The sequence below is a fragment of the Coturnix japonica genome, chromosome 3, assembly GCF_054131305.1.
Source record: "Coturnix japonica strain WE chromosome 3, WE-NBRP24, whole genome shotgun sequence".
In the NCBI taxonomy this organism is placed as follows: domain Eukaryota; kingdom Metazoa; phylum Chordata; class Aves; order Galliformes; family Phasianidae; genus Coturnix; species Coturnix japonica.
This window is the reverse complement of record NC_140665.1, coordinates 30,833,769-30,851,172: the sequence shown is the minus strand read 5'-3', so window position 1 is coordinate 30,851,172 and position 17,404 is coordinate 30,833,769. Positions and strand designations below refer to the sequence as shown.

Sequence of the window (17,404 nt, the reverse complement as noted above, 5' to 3'; positions counted from 1 at the left end):
AATCCTAGTGGTAGCTATCCCATGTGGAATGATATCCATGAACACACATGGAATGAACAACATCAGAATAAGCAAGATTTAGCAGAACTAGCTGCTTGTGCTACTGATTGATTGATTGATTGATTGATTGATGTAGGAGGAAGTCATAGGGAGAGAAAAGCTGGTGCATAGTTAGCTTCTTGAGTTGCAGTTCAGGCTGCAGTGAGGAGCTCTTGTTGACTTCAGCAGTACCCATATTTTGCTCTTTACATCAGTAATGCTGTTGAGCAGGTATTGAAGTGAAAGCTTCTTTTTATGTGCTTCTTGCTTGTAGCAATAGGTCATTCCTATACACTGCATCATTGTATGAGGATGTCAAGTAGAACTACACGAAATAAAACATTGTAAGTGTTGAGTAAATTGTGGGGAAAAAATGATTCCATAGAAGTAATAATCATATTTGTCATGCATGCCTTAATATTACCTGGCATACTGAATGCTGAAGTTTTAAGTGATACAAGAACTACAAATAAGACAAAAGAAAATATTTTAAGAAAATACTGATGTGCAGCAGTCTTCTGAGCCTCAGCTGTAGTCTCTGTCTAAACAAGAAGAGCTTTGATAGGGAAAAAGATACCAAAGTTTCACTTTGACTCTTCAGTTGCCCACCATTTTACTGAAATGTCTTTCCCTTTCCTTGTTAGTTCACAGACTACCAAAGTTACGTGATCCATGGCTGCCTGGAGAACAATCCTACTTTGGAGAGATCTATTGCTTTGTTTAACGGTATCTCCAAGTGGGTCCAGCTCATGGTTCTCAGCAAGCCAACACCCCTGCAAAGGGCAGAAGTGATCACAAAGTTTATCAATGTTGCACAGGTAGGTCCTGTTTTTGAGTTTCCTTCCTCCAGGGTAAAGCAACAACATACAGATTGCAGGGAAGAAGTGAATTGGGTGCTCTTTGGGCTGTTTCCTGAGTGAAAAGCCTGTTTAGCATAACTACTAGTTATTTCTTTCAGGTGTGGCACATCTGCATTTTTTAGCAGACAAAACAATAAAATGTATTTTTTTCTTTGTTGTATTCTGGTTCCCGACTGTCATTATCACGTGCTTCTTGTGGAACTAATCTAATTTTAAAAATAATCGATGAATTCCTTTATGTCCCTTGGCTTAGCTGTTTCCAATGCAGCAACGGTAGGCTGTCTCCTTTAGCTTGTCATGTGTGATACTGGATAGCTGCCATACATATGTCCCTTATTTTTATTTTTTTGGGGATCCATCTCTCCCACAGAAGCTCCTCCATCTCCAGAATTTCAACACACTGATGGCAGTTGTGGGAGGTCTTAGCCACAGCTCTATTTCTCGCCTGAAAGAGACTCATTCTCATTTGTCTTCGGAAGTCACAAAGGTATGGTGGACAATTGAATGTTGAAGGTCTTCAGATCTCACCAGCACAATACTTGGATCTTGGCAGGGCATCCTAAGGGACTTGGCTTGGGTTTCTCTCACTGGAGAAGGATCGACTCACAGAGATTCTCTGCTTGATTGCATGTGTTAGAGAGAAAATTAACTCTGTTGACACTCAGCCATGAGTTATGCTCATTAAAACAGATTAAGGAAATGCTATGAATGCTTTCACAAGGACTTGCTTCTCTGGTTGTTTGTAGGACTGGAATGAAATGACAGATCTGGTCTCTTCCAATGGAAACTACTGCAACTACCGCAAGGCTTTTGCTGACTGTGTTGGCTTCAAAATTCCGATTTTAGGAGTTCATTTGAAAGACTTGATTGCCGTCCATGTCATTTTCCCTGACTGGATAGATGAAAATAAAGTAAACATAGTAAAAATGCAGCAACTTTCCATCACCTTGAACGAACTGGTTTCCCTGCAAACTGCCTCTCATCACTTAGAGCCCAATATGGATTTAATTAACCTGCTAACAGTAAGTATTGTGCAATTTGCTTGTGTTATTTAGATGTTGAATGTCAGTACAAAGTTGAGTGCACATTGTTATCACATTTTTTTTTATGAAATAAAAGTGCAGAATAGAAACAAGTTCATGTGAGATGTCAGTAAATTCAGAGATATGTGATGTGATATGTGAGGGCTGGGTACACAGACAGAAAAAATAAATCTTTTTCTAAAGATAATGGAAAGAGATGCATGTGTGTTAGGAGAAAAAAAACTAAGTTCTGACTACTTAGAATTTAAGTTGTTGCAAAATTTGGGCAATGTGTTGGCATGCTTACATCAGTGAAATTCTAACTTAGGAGTAATTTTGTTCTCTCTCCCTTGTGCTTTGTAGACAATACAGTGTTCTTTTTTATACCGTAAATTTATTCCTATATCATGTTAAATAGTTCCTGAAAAAAACCAACACAGGTGTCAATACTGAAAGGGATTTAAGTCCCATTTTTGATATGTAGACTATTGTGACGTTTGATGATAAATGCTATGTTTAACTTCAAAACACATTGAAGTGTGCCCCCTGAATCTACTGACCAAATCCTGCTTCTCCTGAATTTGTTTTCAAGTTACCCACTGATCTTAACTGCAGTGGGATTTGATTCAGCACCATGGTTTGATTAGGGGCAAAAACCAGTTGGGACGAAAGATGGGAGTAGTGAAACTTGGAGGAAAGGAATGTTGTTTGTTAAAACAGTTCATGTTGCATGCAGATAAAAGCAAGCCATCTACTCATCTGAGAGCTGCTTTTTAAAGATGTCTTTTTAGGTAAAAAGGACTCTCCTGGTGTGCGATCATTTTATGCTGTTTCTATTATTATTTCACTTTGTCCATCAGATCTCTAATCCAGACTGAAAGAGAAGCTGCTTGCTGTCATTAAGTCAGTAGATTTCTTTTTTAAGTAAACTCAGAGACAAACAAGGACTGTCTGAGACAGAATAAGATAGATTTGAGAACTTTGCCAGTGATGCTGTTTGTTTTATTGGCTAGCATGAACTTTTCTAGACCGAGCTTTTCTCCAGATTTCTTTTGTCTCTTTTAAATGACAGACAAAATCTAGATCAAAGCCAGGGAATGACTTTGGCTCACTGAATTGTTGTGCTCATCGCTGCCTGGAGAGCTGGGAGCTGAATTCCAGCTTTTCCTCAGTCGGATCATGGATCTGAGCTGGATTTCATTGCTTGTCTCCTGTGTGAATGCCTGGGGTGGGGGAGCTATTGAGCAGGAGCTTGGATTTGTTCCTTTCATGCTTTACTTTAAGATGCTCAAAGATAACGTTTATCAGAAATTATGCAGAGGTTGTACTTCGTGGTGGATTTGTTCTGGAACTGATCAGGTACAGAGAGTGATAAAAATGAGCCTGAGCTTGGAGCTACCAATCTGGTGTCGCTTCGTTATGGAACAGGACAAACTTCTTCTGTTGCACTTTGTATGAAGCAAATGGGAACATGTCCTGATCACAATTGGTGGGGCAGGGAAGAGAAGGGCCCACAGTAATGCCTCGCTAATTTGATCATAAATAGATATTTATCATCTCGTTTTGTTTTAGTAGGGATTGAGAGTTGTTTCTCATCTCAAGTTCACAGTTTCTGACAGACTTGACTGCAAGTAGGGGGAAGTGGAACGTTAGATTTTAGAGAACCGAGGAATAAGAAACCAAGCACCCAAAGGCAGAAATTAGACAATGCGAAGTGAGAAATGGAAGCTGAACTACTGCTGTCATTTTGATTAGCTGCCATTCTCTTTTAGGTGACAGTCTGCATCCCAAAAGGAGGTGAAAGCATCAGATTTTTCTAAGACGTGCAGTTTGATATCCATCACTGCATCAGCATGAGTTCTTGCCTTTTACCCATTTTTCCATTTTTAAAATATTCCTTTTGTTTTCAGCAGAATTAGAGAGATTTTATTTATATTTATATAGCATTTTTTTCCAACCTATATTTCATTTACCAGGAAAAGTAATTGAATATAAGAAGAGTGCTGCTTCATTCATGATACTGTGGTGTACTTGAGCCATATGGCTCTGCTGGCTTTGTAACAGTTGAGCCAATCTGACTGAATAATTGAAGCTGCATTCTGTTTATCCCAGGCCTGAACAGGAGTTAAAATTAACTTGTCCCACTTTTTGTCTGCTGTCATGATTCTATGGTGGGAGCTGATCAGTAGTGATGAAGATGGCCATAGGCATCCTAAGACTTTTCCAGGGTCATTCTGTCCGTTTGTTGAGTAGTGTGGGAGTTTTGACTTAAGATAGCAACTTCTGGAAGGATAGAAACAAATTTCTACAAGAGAACAGCTGGACCTGAGTTTTGGAAGACCTCATACTATTTTGAACATTCCAACTTCTCTTCCAGTGTGTTATATATCATATGATCCTTTGTATCATATGAATACCTTTCAGGCCCTTTGCTTTCAGTTGTCTCTTGGATGTCATTAGTGAACTTAGGTGGTAGATGAAACATTTCTAACAATCTTTTTGTTAATAAGAAAATTATAAATTACAGGCTTGGGTCAGAGAAAGAGAAGAAAAGCTGGGGTCACAGCCCACAGCTGACAGGAACTGTGGGCTGAAAATAGCCAACCTTGGGATGTGCAAACAGTCCTTTAGCAGATTTAGCCTCCTTTGCTGCCAAAGTCAACCTCAGTTTTCAGAGCCAGACTAAGTAATTATTCCACTTATTGCTATGTCTTTCCACTCTGATATGAACTGTAAACATTTTCTCATCTTTAAGTTAATTAGAGGAACTCCCTTCCAAAACTGGTAAATGCATGTAAATGCATTGCTAGTGCTGTGCTCTTCATTTGTACATCAGTCATCTGGCTCAGCTATTTGTTCACTTCTGCTGTTTTCCCAGCAGAAGCCACTTCTATCTGGGAGAGCTTTTAGTAGGTGTTTTATCCTGATAAGCAATGTGTAAATCTCTTGTCTGACCTCTGTCCCTTGCAGTGCTGTCTTTTACATTACACTTAGTAAGTGCCACCAGTCTGGGCTGTGCTGGCTTGACAAGTATATCTCTGGGTGCTGGCTTCCTGGGCCACAGGAATGCAATAAAAAGGGCATTTCGTGGACTAAGTGGGGGTATGGGAACCATCCCTACTGACTGCAGCCATTCTACATTTTGGCAGTTAAAACCTGGAGCAAAGATGCAAAAGTGGTCCAAGCAAACCTAAGCACAAGCTTGGCTGTGCACCCAAGAGGAGTAATGGCTCTAGGGACACGTTTATAATTAGAACACAGGGGTTGGACTAGGTGACCTATCAAGGTCCCTTCCAACTGAAATAATTCTATGATTCTATGCTTTTCTTACCTGTTGTGCAGCATTTCCACATTATTTTTGTTTCACCATATGAATAAAAGCCCGAGGGTAAATGTTTCATCCCTTTTTGTGGATAGGAAGAGGACCTCAGTCTCTTAATTACTCCACAGTGGATTTATACTGACTTACAGCTTACTTGGTGCCACTATTTTTCCTCCAGCTATTTTTAGGTCTCCGCAGCTATTTAACCAACCTGTTCTAAGACTGTATGCAAATGGCTGGAAAGTCCCCATCACTTGTACAGTCTAGTGAAGAGAATGAGAAATGTCTAAACAGCTAAATTGAAAGTCACCCTCCCCAGCTTTTCTTCAGTAAGTTCCACATATGAAACAAGCCATGCCTTTCTGATCCCCCTCTGCTTTCCTCACACCCCTCCCTGCCTAAATAACTAAGGAAGACAGGACAGCAAGGAGAATCGAGTTAGACTGGAAACTGCCACTGTGAAGGTTGTCCTAAGAAAACTCATTGTATTTCATCTGTTGGCACAAAACTGTAGGTGAAATACAAAAAGAAAGACAGCTTATTTAACCACCACATAATCGCCTTGCTTAACAGAAGATGGTTCTTGGGCCTGGTCCTGCTCCTCACTAACTCTGCTCTTTGAGTTCTCTGAAAGTTATCATCTGTTACAGCTGTTTAGACAGTAGTAATTCCATCTGCCTGCTGTGGAACATTCTTAACTGGAGATTTGGGAGATGGATGATAACTTCAAATTAAGCCAATTAATCCAAAGCCAATTGATGGAAGGAGATGACCACAGGAAGCATGCAATGCTCATCTCTCATTGCATAAAGCTAGCCACAGCGGTGATCGCTTTTGTCGTTTATCACCTCAGCAACGAAGAGTTGACTATAGATATGCACCACTGCACGACCACAGCTGCCAAAGCAAAAGCAAAAATGTTCATTTTACTTCTACTGTATTTAAGCCCCTTCTTTTCCCTCAACAAATCCTATAGGAAAAGGATGAGTACATGGAAGAAAAATCTTTAGTTTTATCTAGAAACAGAAGCTGAAAGGGAATTTGTCTTGCTCATCTTTATGGGACCAAGAGTGGGCCAAGATGGACTACTGAAGTATCCTTGGATACAAGGATGGAGCCAGAACCAGTACAAGAGGCAGTGAGCCAAACCAGAGCACAGGAGGCTCCTTCTGAACACCGGGCACAAGCTGCCCAGAGACTATGGAGTCTCCTCCTTGGAGGCCTTCAGAAGCCTCATGGGCATGGCCCTGGGCACCTGCTCTAGCATTCAGTATCAGTGGGAGGTATCTTTCTGCTAACAACCCTGTTGTATCCAACCCTGTCTAATAAATATTACTGGCTTTCTCTCTTTCTTACCCATAGCTGTCCCTGGACCTCTATCACACGGAGGATGACATCTACAAGCTCTCACTGGTGCTAGAACCAAGGAACTCCAAATCTGTAGGTCATCTTTTACTGCATTTCTTTTTCATGTTATTTAGTATTTCTGCATGAAGTATTTTGTATTTTTGGATGCCCATTAGTCAGTTTCCTTCGTATTCACTTTTAACTTTTTATTGTGTGTGATTCTATGTGTAAAGAAGAGTGAAACGTGCCAGAGTTCAGTGCAGTCTCCAGAAAGCAGAGTTCTGCTTTATGTGAAGATAACCTTTATAAGCTCCTATCAATTATTTACTTACAATTTATTTATATTGTGATAATTACTTCATTTTCTGGATGCTGGAGTAGTTACATAAAATCACACTGAATCCAAAGACGTGTCTTAGGTAAGCAATGACATTAGCTATAGTGATCTAAATTAGCTTATTCAGAACTGACGTTCAGCTGGGCTCCCAAGCAATGTCTGTACGCCTTGTAACAGACATCTCATGATTTTTTAGTATGTGTAGCTAAAGATAAGGCTGCATTGGTACAATTTATATTATGCTTTATAAGTTAGAGGTGAATGTCTTAATTAATAGTTGACATTTCATTTAAAGTATTGCTCTCCCTCCTGCTACCAGCTTTTGGGACTTCCTCTGTCCTGTGAGCATTTCAACACCCTCACTGCCTGTCACATCCAGCACATGATCCTCACAGGCTGAGCTCCCACTCTGACCCCAGATGAAACTAAGGGTGGCAGGAAATGCACACTGGGGTGTGAGAGGTGGAGACCGACCAGTACTGGGAGGTCTTCCTTTTTAGTGCTTTTTATACTTTTCTATGTTCTTTAAAGGAGAAACAAGGATGCAAAAGCCCTTAGCTACTAAGTATAGAACTTCTCTGACTTTAAGGATAGTTCATTGCTTTTGGAGGCCAGCTTGAGGACTGTGTGTATGTGAGTATGACAAGCAATATTGAGTAGTTCCACTGTCAGCACTAATTCAGTCTGAATACCTGGAATTTCACTGCTGAGTCTCCTGTTAGCACCAGATGTAATTTGACCACAACTGTTCCCTTTTGCCACAGTTATTCTGGTTCCCTCATGCTTCCTTCATTGCCAGTGAAGTTGGGCAGTTACAGCTCTGTGCTGAGGAGTGGGCCAGCAGGCATCTCTGCCCAGCACAATTCGGCCACTGAGGGTGCACTAACAGAGATTTTGTTTCGCTTCAGTGCAAGATGGATTTTAACATATCAGCATTGGCACCAAATATATATATAGAGAAAGTTTGATTGTTCAGAAGAAAGAGGAATGCTCCAGAGGATTTGGTCTCTTTCTGCCACTCAGGGCAGCAGGAGCTCTCTGTGAGTCTGTAGTAGTCCAGCACCAGTGTGTTAATGCTTTGAAGTCCCATTAGCCTAAACTGTTCTTTAGGAGAAGGAATACATCAAATTTCCTCTGACCACAGTTGTAAGGATGCCACAGAACTGGCATGTTTTGTGTTATCACAGAACACACTGTCTCTAAAAGATTGCTGCATTTCTGTGTGCTTTTAAGAGCAAAAACATTTGCCAGCAGATTGTTTCACCACTGTATGGTGACATTAATCTTAGGATTAAATCTCAGGTGAGTCAAGAGCACATCCTTTACTTTTTTTCCTACCAAACACAGTACAGTATGATCTTGTGACCCTTTTTCATCTTAGTGTGAAAGTCCATAATATCCTTATTATACACAATAATATAACATTTTTCGTTAGCTTATTTATCTCCCCCTCATGATGGAGGGCTCCTTAGGGGCTCTCTCAAGATGAAGAAAAGTAGCTTTCTGTGCTATTCCTGATTCTCATTGTATCTAGAGACTCCCCTTCCTGCTCTCTTCCTGCAGGTCTCACTGTTGTTGAAGCTGGCTGCAGCACTGCCATAATGGTGCTGCTTGTTATGAGAAATTGCATTTTGCAATTCACATTCTAACATGGTTGTGTTTGATTGGTCTCCCAGCAGCCTACCTCCCCAACAACCCCGAGCAAGCCAGTGGTGCCACTGGAGTGGGCATCTGGAGTGGTACCTAAGCCTGACCCAACCGTCATCAACAAGCACATAAGAAAGTTAGTGGATGTAAGTACTCAGAAGAATATATTGGTCAAAGGGAATGTTTATTTTGATACTGTAATCACTGCAAACAATTCCATTCAAGGTTTTTGAATAATTATTGTGGTGGGGGTGAATTTTAAATATTTGTTAACAAATTTGAATATTGCTGATACTTTCAGAAATATTTCTACTTCAGTTCTGGAAAATCAGAGCTAACACTTATTAAGCAGGTTTCCAGAGGCAAAAATGGTAAATTTTCAAGGACTCACACATCACTAAGTCTAGAGGTCTCTGGAAAGCCTCCCCTGGACCAAGTGTTGTACTGTGCTTATCTGCTGGCAAGAGGCCGGTTTCTTGATGTCTGTATGTCAGTGCCTGGTGGCCAAGCTGTCCAAAGCGTATTATGCGTGGTAAAGATAGTACTGTCTTGGAATCACTTTGAAAATCTGTTAAGAGGTCGCGGAGAGTTCCAGCTGTGATCTTGCAGCTTCAGTATGAAGATGACATGTTGGGTGGTGCAAACAAAGCCACACAGTGGAAGGTCCCTTTGAAGAGACAGAGCCCTGTTGTGTTGGCATGCAAGGGAGTTTTGGTGAGGAACCAGGAATGCACTGTAGATAATGAAGCAAGATCTCCTTCTGCTTTTTACAGAGTAATAACTAACTCCGGGGGGAACGATTAAATTCTGATCTTGTCCATATTACAGGTCAATAATTTTGATTATGTAGTTAAAGGCAAATTAAAGTCTTCAGTCTCTCACTCAGACTACGCACACATTTTGCGGTCTTCTCTTTGTAGGTGCTCTTTTATTAAGAAAGAAGTCATCTTTTTTTCTTAATCACAGAACATGTGATTAGTGAAGTTGAATGTCAGTGTAAATGTGATTGAAGTTGATGAGATGGTACAGATTCAGGACAGTCTGGGTGGTATGACAGTAATTTCCTTTTGTTTCCAGTCTGTCTTTAGGAACTATGATCATGACCATGATGGCTACATTTCTCAGGAGGACTTTGAAAGTATAGCCGCAAACTTCCCCTTCTTGGACTCTTTCTGTGTGTTGGACAAAGACCAGTAAGTTTGGAGCTCTCTTGATTTGTTAGTTTGTTTTCTTTTTGTCTTTTATTTTTTTTTTCCTTAATTTACAAATGCTTCAAAACAAAATGTTGAAGAGACAATGTCTCCCAGACCTCCAACCCTCTCACCTTTGTCTTCTCTCTTAAGGAAATCAGTATCACTGAATGTTGAATTCTATTCTCATTTAACTTCTTATGTTGTAGTAAATCCTATAACTTCACCCAGACTGGAGCCCTACTGTATCTGATGCTTTAAAAGGCATCTGTTCAAATAGATGCAGCCCCATCTGCCAAGGGAAAGACTGAGTGTAGTCACTTGTGATGTAAGGATATGCTCCAAAGGACATCAAGCAGCAGGAGTACGTTTTCAGGCAGTCCTTTCATTTTTAATTCCTCAGGCTGCCCAGTTTGTTGTTCCCTTGCAGTGCTCTGCATGAACCTATGGATACAGCTGGCATCTGAATGCCTCCAGCCAAGGCTTTCAGCTTTCTAAAGCTGCAGATCTTCACAGCCTGGGAAGCTGCTTAAAGCTCTGTTTAAATGACATACAAAGGTTTTTTTGTTTGTTTTGTTTAACTGCATTCAGTAAAACCTTGGACTACTTGGGGGCTTGGACCCAGTACTTAGCATGCAGGTCCTGTTTAGGTCCATGGCCTCTTGTGCTATTGAGCCATTGAGCACCCCATTTGCTATTATTTGGTAGGACTGTTGTCGAACACCAGCCTGTAAGCTCTCCATAACTGGCTGGGGCAGTGGTGGCCATAGGCCTTAGGAGTCTTCTTCACATGATGGTCTGCTCTGTGCCACCAAATGCTCTGTTATCCCAAACAAGTGAAGGACCAAGGCCCATGCTATTAATTCAGTGTTTGCAGTTTAACAAAGAATAAGAACCACAAAGGCTCTAAGGGAATGCTTGTTTCTTCTTCCAGGACTGTTTGTAGAGCTTTCCAAGAACATCCTTTGTGTGCTGTATGATTTTTGCAGTGAGAACATACTGCTCAGTTCAGTGTCATTAGCAGTAACACATCCACTCTACTTTATTCCTAACAGAGATGGACTTATAAGCAAAGAAGAAATGATGGCTTACTTTCTGAGAGCTAAATCCCAGTTCCAGTGTAAAATGGGACCTGGGTTTATTCACAACTTCCAGGAGATGACCTACCTTAAACCAACTTTCTGCGAACACTGTGCAGGTTTTGTAAGTATGTTTTTGTAATAGTAAATCTTACCTATAATTTCCTATACTCCAGCGTAGATTGGGTGAACCTGGCTCCATGCACTGCTAGAAGTTTCTTCAGCTTAGCCAAATGTCTCATTGCATTTAGAAGCACAAGGTATTTCCCTCCTCTTATAGCTGTGAGACCCACTTTTGTTTTAGTGGTTCCTGAATACTGACATTTATAAGAATACTGTTGCAGGTAAAAAGGTAAACAACGTTAGCTAAGGGACATTAGGGACTGTATGAATAGTTTCATGTGGTTTGTCTTAAGTTCTTTAATTTGGCTTGATTTCACATGTAAACAAACCCCAGGGAAAATGAATGTCTGGAATGGTGGATGTAGATGAAGAAAAAGCCATTCTGTCTCAGGAAATAGCACATTGCAACATACCTCTGTTCATATTTCTCTGAACGGACATGACAGCCTTTATCCTTTCTCTACTGGATTAACAGAACTCCTAATTTTGTCAGTAGGCTTGTGGCAGTTCTATGATATGAGAAACTTTTGAATGTGTTGGTTTTTTAAGCTGTTTTTTTCTCTCAGTTGTAGCTTATAAGAAGTGCTGTACGCAAAGCTGGCACAACACTGTGTTTGTGACCACTTGTGTGGCTTGCAAACCTCTCCCAACTTTTTCCACTTCAAATGCAGTGAAGAAACATGATTTTTTATGGTTTAGATGTCACTTGAGAGTGTGTCTGCTGCCTGCACATGGACACCAAATATTTTTCTCCCTTATCAGTGTGCTGGCTGGGTTTTTCCACGTCCCCATGATTACAACCAGTGTAGGAATAAAAATGAGTAAGGGATTGTGTAGGAAATGGAAATAAGGTCATTTTTCCTGCCAGCTCACTGCATTTCTTAGCATTGTCCTGTGGATGAGCTGGGCTGATAGGACAGGAACCAGCCACAGAATGTGCTGTGTGATTGTTGTGCATTCCAGCACTGCCCATCCATCCATGGGTGGAAACCGTTTTGAACTGATGCAGTGATTCACTGTCAAAAAAATGTGAACTGACTGTGCAGCAGGATGAATGGACATGACAGCAGCCTCGCCCCAGTATCCAGTCAAACATCTGATATTAAAACGAGATGAACTTTAAAGGTCAAGCTAAAATCTAATGCCATTCACAAAGTGAAAATGATATGCTCGCTACCAGTCTCAATTCCGACTCACAGCTTGAGTTGCGCCGTATGTCAAGGTGAATGAGCAGTCATCCCTTCCAGCTCAGCCATCCATATTTGCACAGATCCTCTTGCCCTGGGCCTGGGTGAAGCCAGCTTTGCCATGAAGCCATGTCAGAGGGATTCAGAGCTTTAGGTCAGGCTTCACATTATGTTAAGGAGAAAGCTCTTCAGAGGGAACAGAACAGAGCTTTGACAACAAGAAAAGCAATCCACATCCCATCAAGTGGATCTGGCAAAGAGAGCTGGGGAAAGCATATCCAGAGTCAGCTCTTCTGGGAGGGGCAAAGCACAGCTCCGCAATCACTGTGCGCATCTACAGCATCTGCAGGAAAAGAGTGGCCTGGTGGCCTTCTGTGATAGAGGGATGGCAGAAGTAGATGAAGGGCAACTCATATCACCTACCTGGACTTCAGCAAGGCTTTTTATATGGTTCCACGCAGCATTCTTGTCTCTAATTGGAAAAGAGCAAGCAGTTCTGTCTTACACAATATGCAATTCTGTCTTTTTTTCACTCTTTCTTTTGTGCTCCACACAGGCTGTGGCTCTTCCTTTTGGCAATTCCTTTACTCAGCACATTCCTCCCACACACTACATGCTTTCATAAAAGCACAGCAAGGAGCCACATGCAGCTTCAACTGTCTGGTTGTGCTCACCCTCCCCTATTTATGCTTTGAGATCAGGATAAATAAACACTGCAGTCTCTCATCTTTTTCCTTTAGAACTGGACTACAACTCTCCTCCCTCTGCTGCTCAAAGTGAAAATATTTGTTTTTATAATGCCATTGTTGTAGTTACCTCTCTTCTGAGTGCACAGATAACAGTTTGCAGGGGAATTTTTTCCCACTTCCAAGCTCACAGCACAGTGACAGCTTTCCAAAAGCAGAACACACACATGCTGCCAGATGGAAGGTCAGCATTCAACAAGGACAGCCTCTGGGAGGAGGCAGAGAGGAGCTCTGTGATTTGTCTGGCTGTTTCAGGCTTCAACCATTCCTAATGGAGAAAGTCAGGTGAATGGATCAGTCCATGTTTGAAGACCATCTCCAAAGCCACAAAGTGGCTTTGTCCCCAGTGGTGTTTTTGTCTGCCATGCTTGAAGAGCACAGGCCATTCATGTGGCTGGAGACCAGATGTGCCATGGGAATGATCCCCTAGATGGCAAGAAATGAGCCAGAAGCAGAATGCACTTTGCTGGTTTCAGTAAGCTTAATAGGACGGTGATTTTTTTTTAACCCATTCCTGGCAGTACGTATCAGCTGTGCTGCTTCATCACTGGTAGTCCCACTGCAGACAGGAGGAGTAAGGGGGAAGCCACACAAGGCTTATCATATTTGGAGGAGGAGGTCTGCCTGACAGGAAGGGTGTTAAGAGCAGTTGTATCCTGTTTGTGCTTCTGTAGCCATTGGTACTTCCTCATTGTAACCTCGCTTTCCGTCCGGCTTTCTTTTCTGATTCCTTGACTTTTTTTTTTTTTTTTTTTTTTGTCTTTCTTTGCAGCTCTGGGGCATAATCAAACAAGGCTACAAATGCAAAGGTAAATAAATATACTGCATGGATTTTTCACAGTTCAAGTGGAGGGTTTTAGCAGAAGTCAACTGTATTTTTCACTGGAATGGCAGCTGCACAGCCAGATTTTGCTTGAGTAGCCTGTAATGGCTGTGACCAGCAAGTGGCTGCTGCATCCCACAGAACCTCACTGTAGAAGGAGAACACTGGTGCTGAAGACCCACAGCAGCCACTGGGCGCTGCAAGGAGTCAGTTTGTGTCAACCAAAAGTGGCATCTTGGAAAGCCGAGTGTCCTTATCCTAGCAGGGAGACATCCTGAAATACATACCCTGAGACCTGGGGTCAGGAAAAGGTCTGCTGGTAACGCTGTCCATATCATGTACACCCCCATGCCTGCACTGCAGGCTTACTGCCCTTGCAATGCATCAGTGGCTAAGCTAGAAATAAACAAATATGTAACTCCTGGACTGCCTAACAGATCTCATTGCAAGATTTTCTGCAGAAGTTCAGCTTAAAAGAAAGTCCCAAAACTCTGATATCTCTCACTTTCCTTCACTAAACTTTTAATTGCTCACACGATACTCACACTGTACCAAGTATGTGAGAACAAGAAAGATGTAGTGGTCCTCGTTGGCCCTAAAGGCCCAAACCTATTTATTTCTCTGGCTGCAGCTCCATTACACACAGGGAAATACTCATACTGGGGCTTCATGGTCATGTTTGTAGACAAGCTCCTTCCCCTTAGCCTTAGCCTGGCTTCTAGGAGAAGGGTGAAGGATTGCCAGCATCATTTTTATTTTAGGATGCTCCCTATTCCTGTCTCCCTCTCCCACATGTGAACATCTCCTTGGCAGGGGTGGGGAATATGCCCATGGCCTGAGCAGCTACAGTAGAGCCAGCTGTGGGCTGTGCTCTTACCATCAGGCTGCAGGAAGGAGAGTAAAAGTAAAGTTTTGCCACAGCAGCTCTGTAAACTTGAGATCCGAAAGCTGAGCGCTGTCCTGCATCACTGCCTGTAACCATGGCCCAGGGGGAGAGAGCAAAAGCGGCTCTGCAGAATCAAAATTCACAGGCAGTGAAGCATGAGGGTAAGAGCTGAGCTGCTTGTTCAGATCATGGCGGTCAACAAGTGCAGCCAGTGCCTGTCCCCATTTGTACCACCCACTGCAAAACCACAGCCGGGAAGGTCCTTCAGTACCACTCAAAGCAGCAAACTGACGACAGAAATGAGAACTCTTAACCATTGCTCTTCGTGAAGTCATCGTTTCTGATGATGATTTCATCTCCCTCTTTCCTTTTGCTACTAGTTTACCATAAAATTATTTTTTTAAACACAATAAATGATCTATTTTTGTGACTGTATTTGTTCGGCTGAAGTCCCTCCAGCACACACGTGCTGACAGCCCTGAGGGATCACCCAGTGGCTGTGACTTGACTTTTAATGACATGACCATTCCTTCCATACAGACTGCGGTGCCAACTGCCATAAGCAGTGCAGGGACCTGCTCGTGCTCGCCTGCAGGAAATTCTCCCGAGGAACCTCTGTGGGCAGCAACCATGGCTCCCTGCCCAGCAGCCCTTCCCTGCCGCCAGGTGAGAGCACCCTTTGGTTTCTATTTTCTTTCCCTGTTCAATGCAGGGGAGTTGGTCTAGATGGCCTTTAAGAGTCCCTTCCAACACAGATGATTCTATGATGACTCTTTAAAGGCAGTGTCCTTATTGCCACTTGTCATTTTCCTTTTGTACCAACACACCGGGACAAACCATCATGCAATTACATACAGCGGCACATAGAGCCCTAGCCTTGAAAGAGATCTGACTACTAAAAGCTTCCATGAGCATTCCAGAATAACAAACATTTAGCTCTGAACCCTTAAATCCCTTCCTCCTCTCCCCTTAACCAAGTTCTAAGATATCTCTTTGTTAAGATCTTGAAAGAAAAGATTTGAAAACAATTTACCTCCTCTTTCAGCCCAGGATGAAGTGTTTGAGTTTCCCAGTGTAGATGCAGAACACCAGGACCTTGACAGCAGAGCCATCACTCTCGTCACCGGCTCCTCCCGGAAGATTTCAGTGCGGCTGCAGAGGGCGACCGCCAGCCAAGCAACGCAGACAGAACCATTGTGGCACGAACCAGGCTGGAACGATTCAGGGTCTCACACTTTTCCAAAAATGAAATCCAAGTTCCACGGCAAAGCTGGGAAGAACAAAGGTTTTGCAAAGTGGGAGAATGAAAAGCCCAGCATGCAGGCTGATGTCGACATAGATGCTGAGGCCCCTCAGCACATCCTGGAGCACAACGGCATAGAAACGCTTCCTGAAAGACAGGAATCTGAGGTGAGCAGAACAGAGGTCAGGACAGATTACATTTGCTAATCCATAAGGCCGTGGCCTCATAAATCATAACACCAAATCATCCATTGAAAATTATTTTCTACACAGCAGTGTGTATTTACTGTCACACTGCATATGGGGTTTTGGCTCGGGGGTGACAGCGTTGTTATGAACTGGAATCTTTTATTTTTGAGAATCATTAACATATCTGGCCAAATCCTGTTGTACTCTGCAATAGGTCCATAAGAAGGAACATTTTGATAAACACACATATGCAGGTTAGGGGCCCGGTTGCTGCTGTTTTCCCCCACAGTTTGTGCTTTCACGGCCTCATGCTTTGACTGATCATTTTTGCTATGTATGTAAGTGCCTGTTTTCTTTTGGTTACAGGACAGCTGACCGTTCACCCTGAAACACCGAAGAACAGAGATGGCAATAGTAATACAGCAAAAGTTGACAGACTGCCATAGACCACATTTGGTCACGGGAAGTTTTCCTGTACCTCATACTTCTCAGTTCAGCCATCACCCTGTTTTCCTAGCAGATAGGCGTTAAAAAAGCACTATTTATTTTCGCGCACGATTAAGCCATTTGGATGAACATTGCACAGACACGGCAGAACAGATCTCTGCGCTCAGTGTTTTCTCTTGTATGACTTCGTGGAAACTTCCCTCCATGCCAGAGAGGATATATTTGGCGTCCTTTAAAAGTACTGCATCATCTCAGTCTGCCTGCCAGCAACAACAACAACAGCGAGGAAACAAGCCAACCATCCATGTTCATTTGATAACTCTCCTTTCTCAGAGGCTTGTAATGATCTCTTAAGGAAAGAAATAGATGTGGATGTCGATTAAATCTCAAAAAACAAACAAACAAAAAAGAAAAACCACGATCCCTTTCAAAAAGTCCTCTACACTGAAATCACTTGAACACCTGGACTTCTGAATTTTGGACACGTTTACACTGCTACAACGAGCACACATCCAGCACAGTGATACCTGTTACCAGAGGGAGGAGCCTTCAAGCATGTGGCTGGGAGTGAAGAAGTTCCAGGACACCATGCAGGTGTCTGGTGATACTGCAAGGGAGAGGTGTCCTCTCTGCCAGCACTGATTATGGTAGAATTAGCGTGTAATAAATGTCTTAGTTTTAAGTATGTGTCTGGTTGTGCATATAATATTTCATATTTTTCTTCAGGGTAGCAGGTCACACATGTTAAAACTAAAATATGACACTAAGCATATGTCCAAATTAAGTTTGTTAAAGTAGGCTCTAACACCTCCATCTGCAGTGACTGGAGATACAGGTTTGAAGTGAGATTTCTCAGAAGCATTAAGCTGTGTGAGGAGCCCAGCCTCCACATGGAAAAAGGAAGGAAAACAAGGCCCA

The 17,404-nt window shown here is 42.3% G+C and overlaps 1 protein-coding gene across 5 annotated transcripts in view; it reads left to right on the top strand.

Moving 5' to 3' along the window:
- Positions 1-17,168, top strand: part of RASGRP3 (RAS guanyl releasing protein 3) — a 44,880-nt gene extending 27,712 nt beyond the window's left edge. For 2 of the 5 annotated variants that reach the window (XM_085543236.1, XM_015857705.3), the window contains exons 7-17: positions 684-857; positions 1,270-1,386; positions 1,646-1,921; positions 6,606-6,683; positions 8,607-8,720; positions 9,652-9,767; positions 10,820-10,967; positions 13,672-13,708; positions 15,149-15,274; positions 15,654-16,018; positions 16,406-17,168. In XM_085543236.1, coding sequence (XP_085399362.1) covers positions 684-857; positions 1,270-1,386; positions 1,646-1,921; positions 6,606-6,683; positions 8,607-8,720; positions 9,652-9,767; positions 10,820-10,967; positions 13,672-13,708; positions 15,149-15,274; positions 15,654-16,018; positions 16,406-16,414 — 1,560 coding nt within the window. In that variant the 3' untranslated portion in view covers positions 16,415-17,168. Of the gene's footprint in view, positions 1-683; positions 858-1,269; positions 1,387-1,645; positions 1,922-5,421; positions 5,573-6,605; positions 6,684-8,603; positions 8,721-9,651; positions 9,768-10,819; positions 10,968-13,671; positions 13,709-15,148; positions 15,275-15,653; positions 16,019-16,405 lie in introns of those variants that run through there. The other 3 variants (XM_015857703.3, XM_015857704.3, XR_014944691.1) reach the window with 2 other exon arrangements.
- Positions 17,169-17,404: the final 236 nt, after the last annotated feature.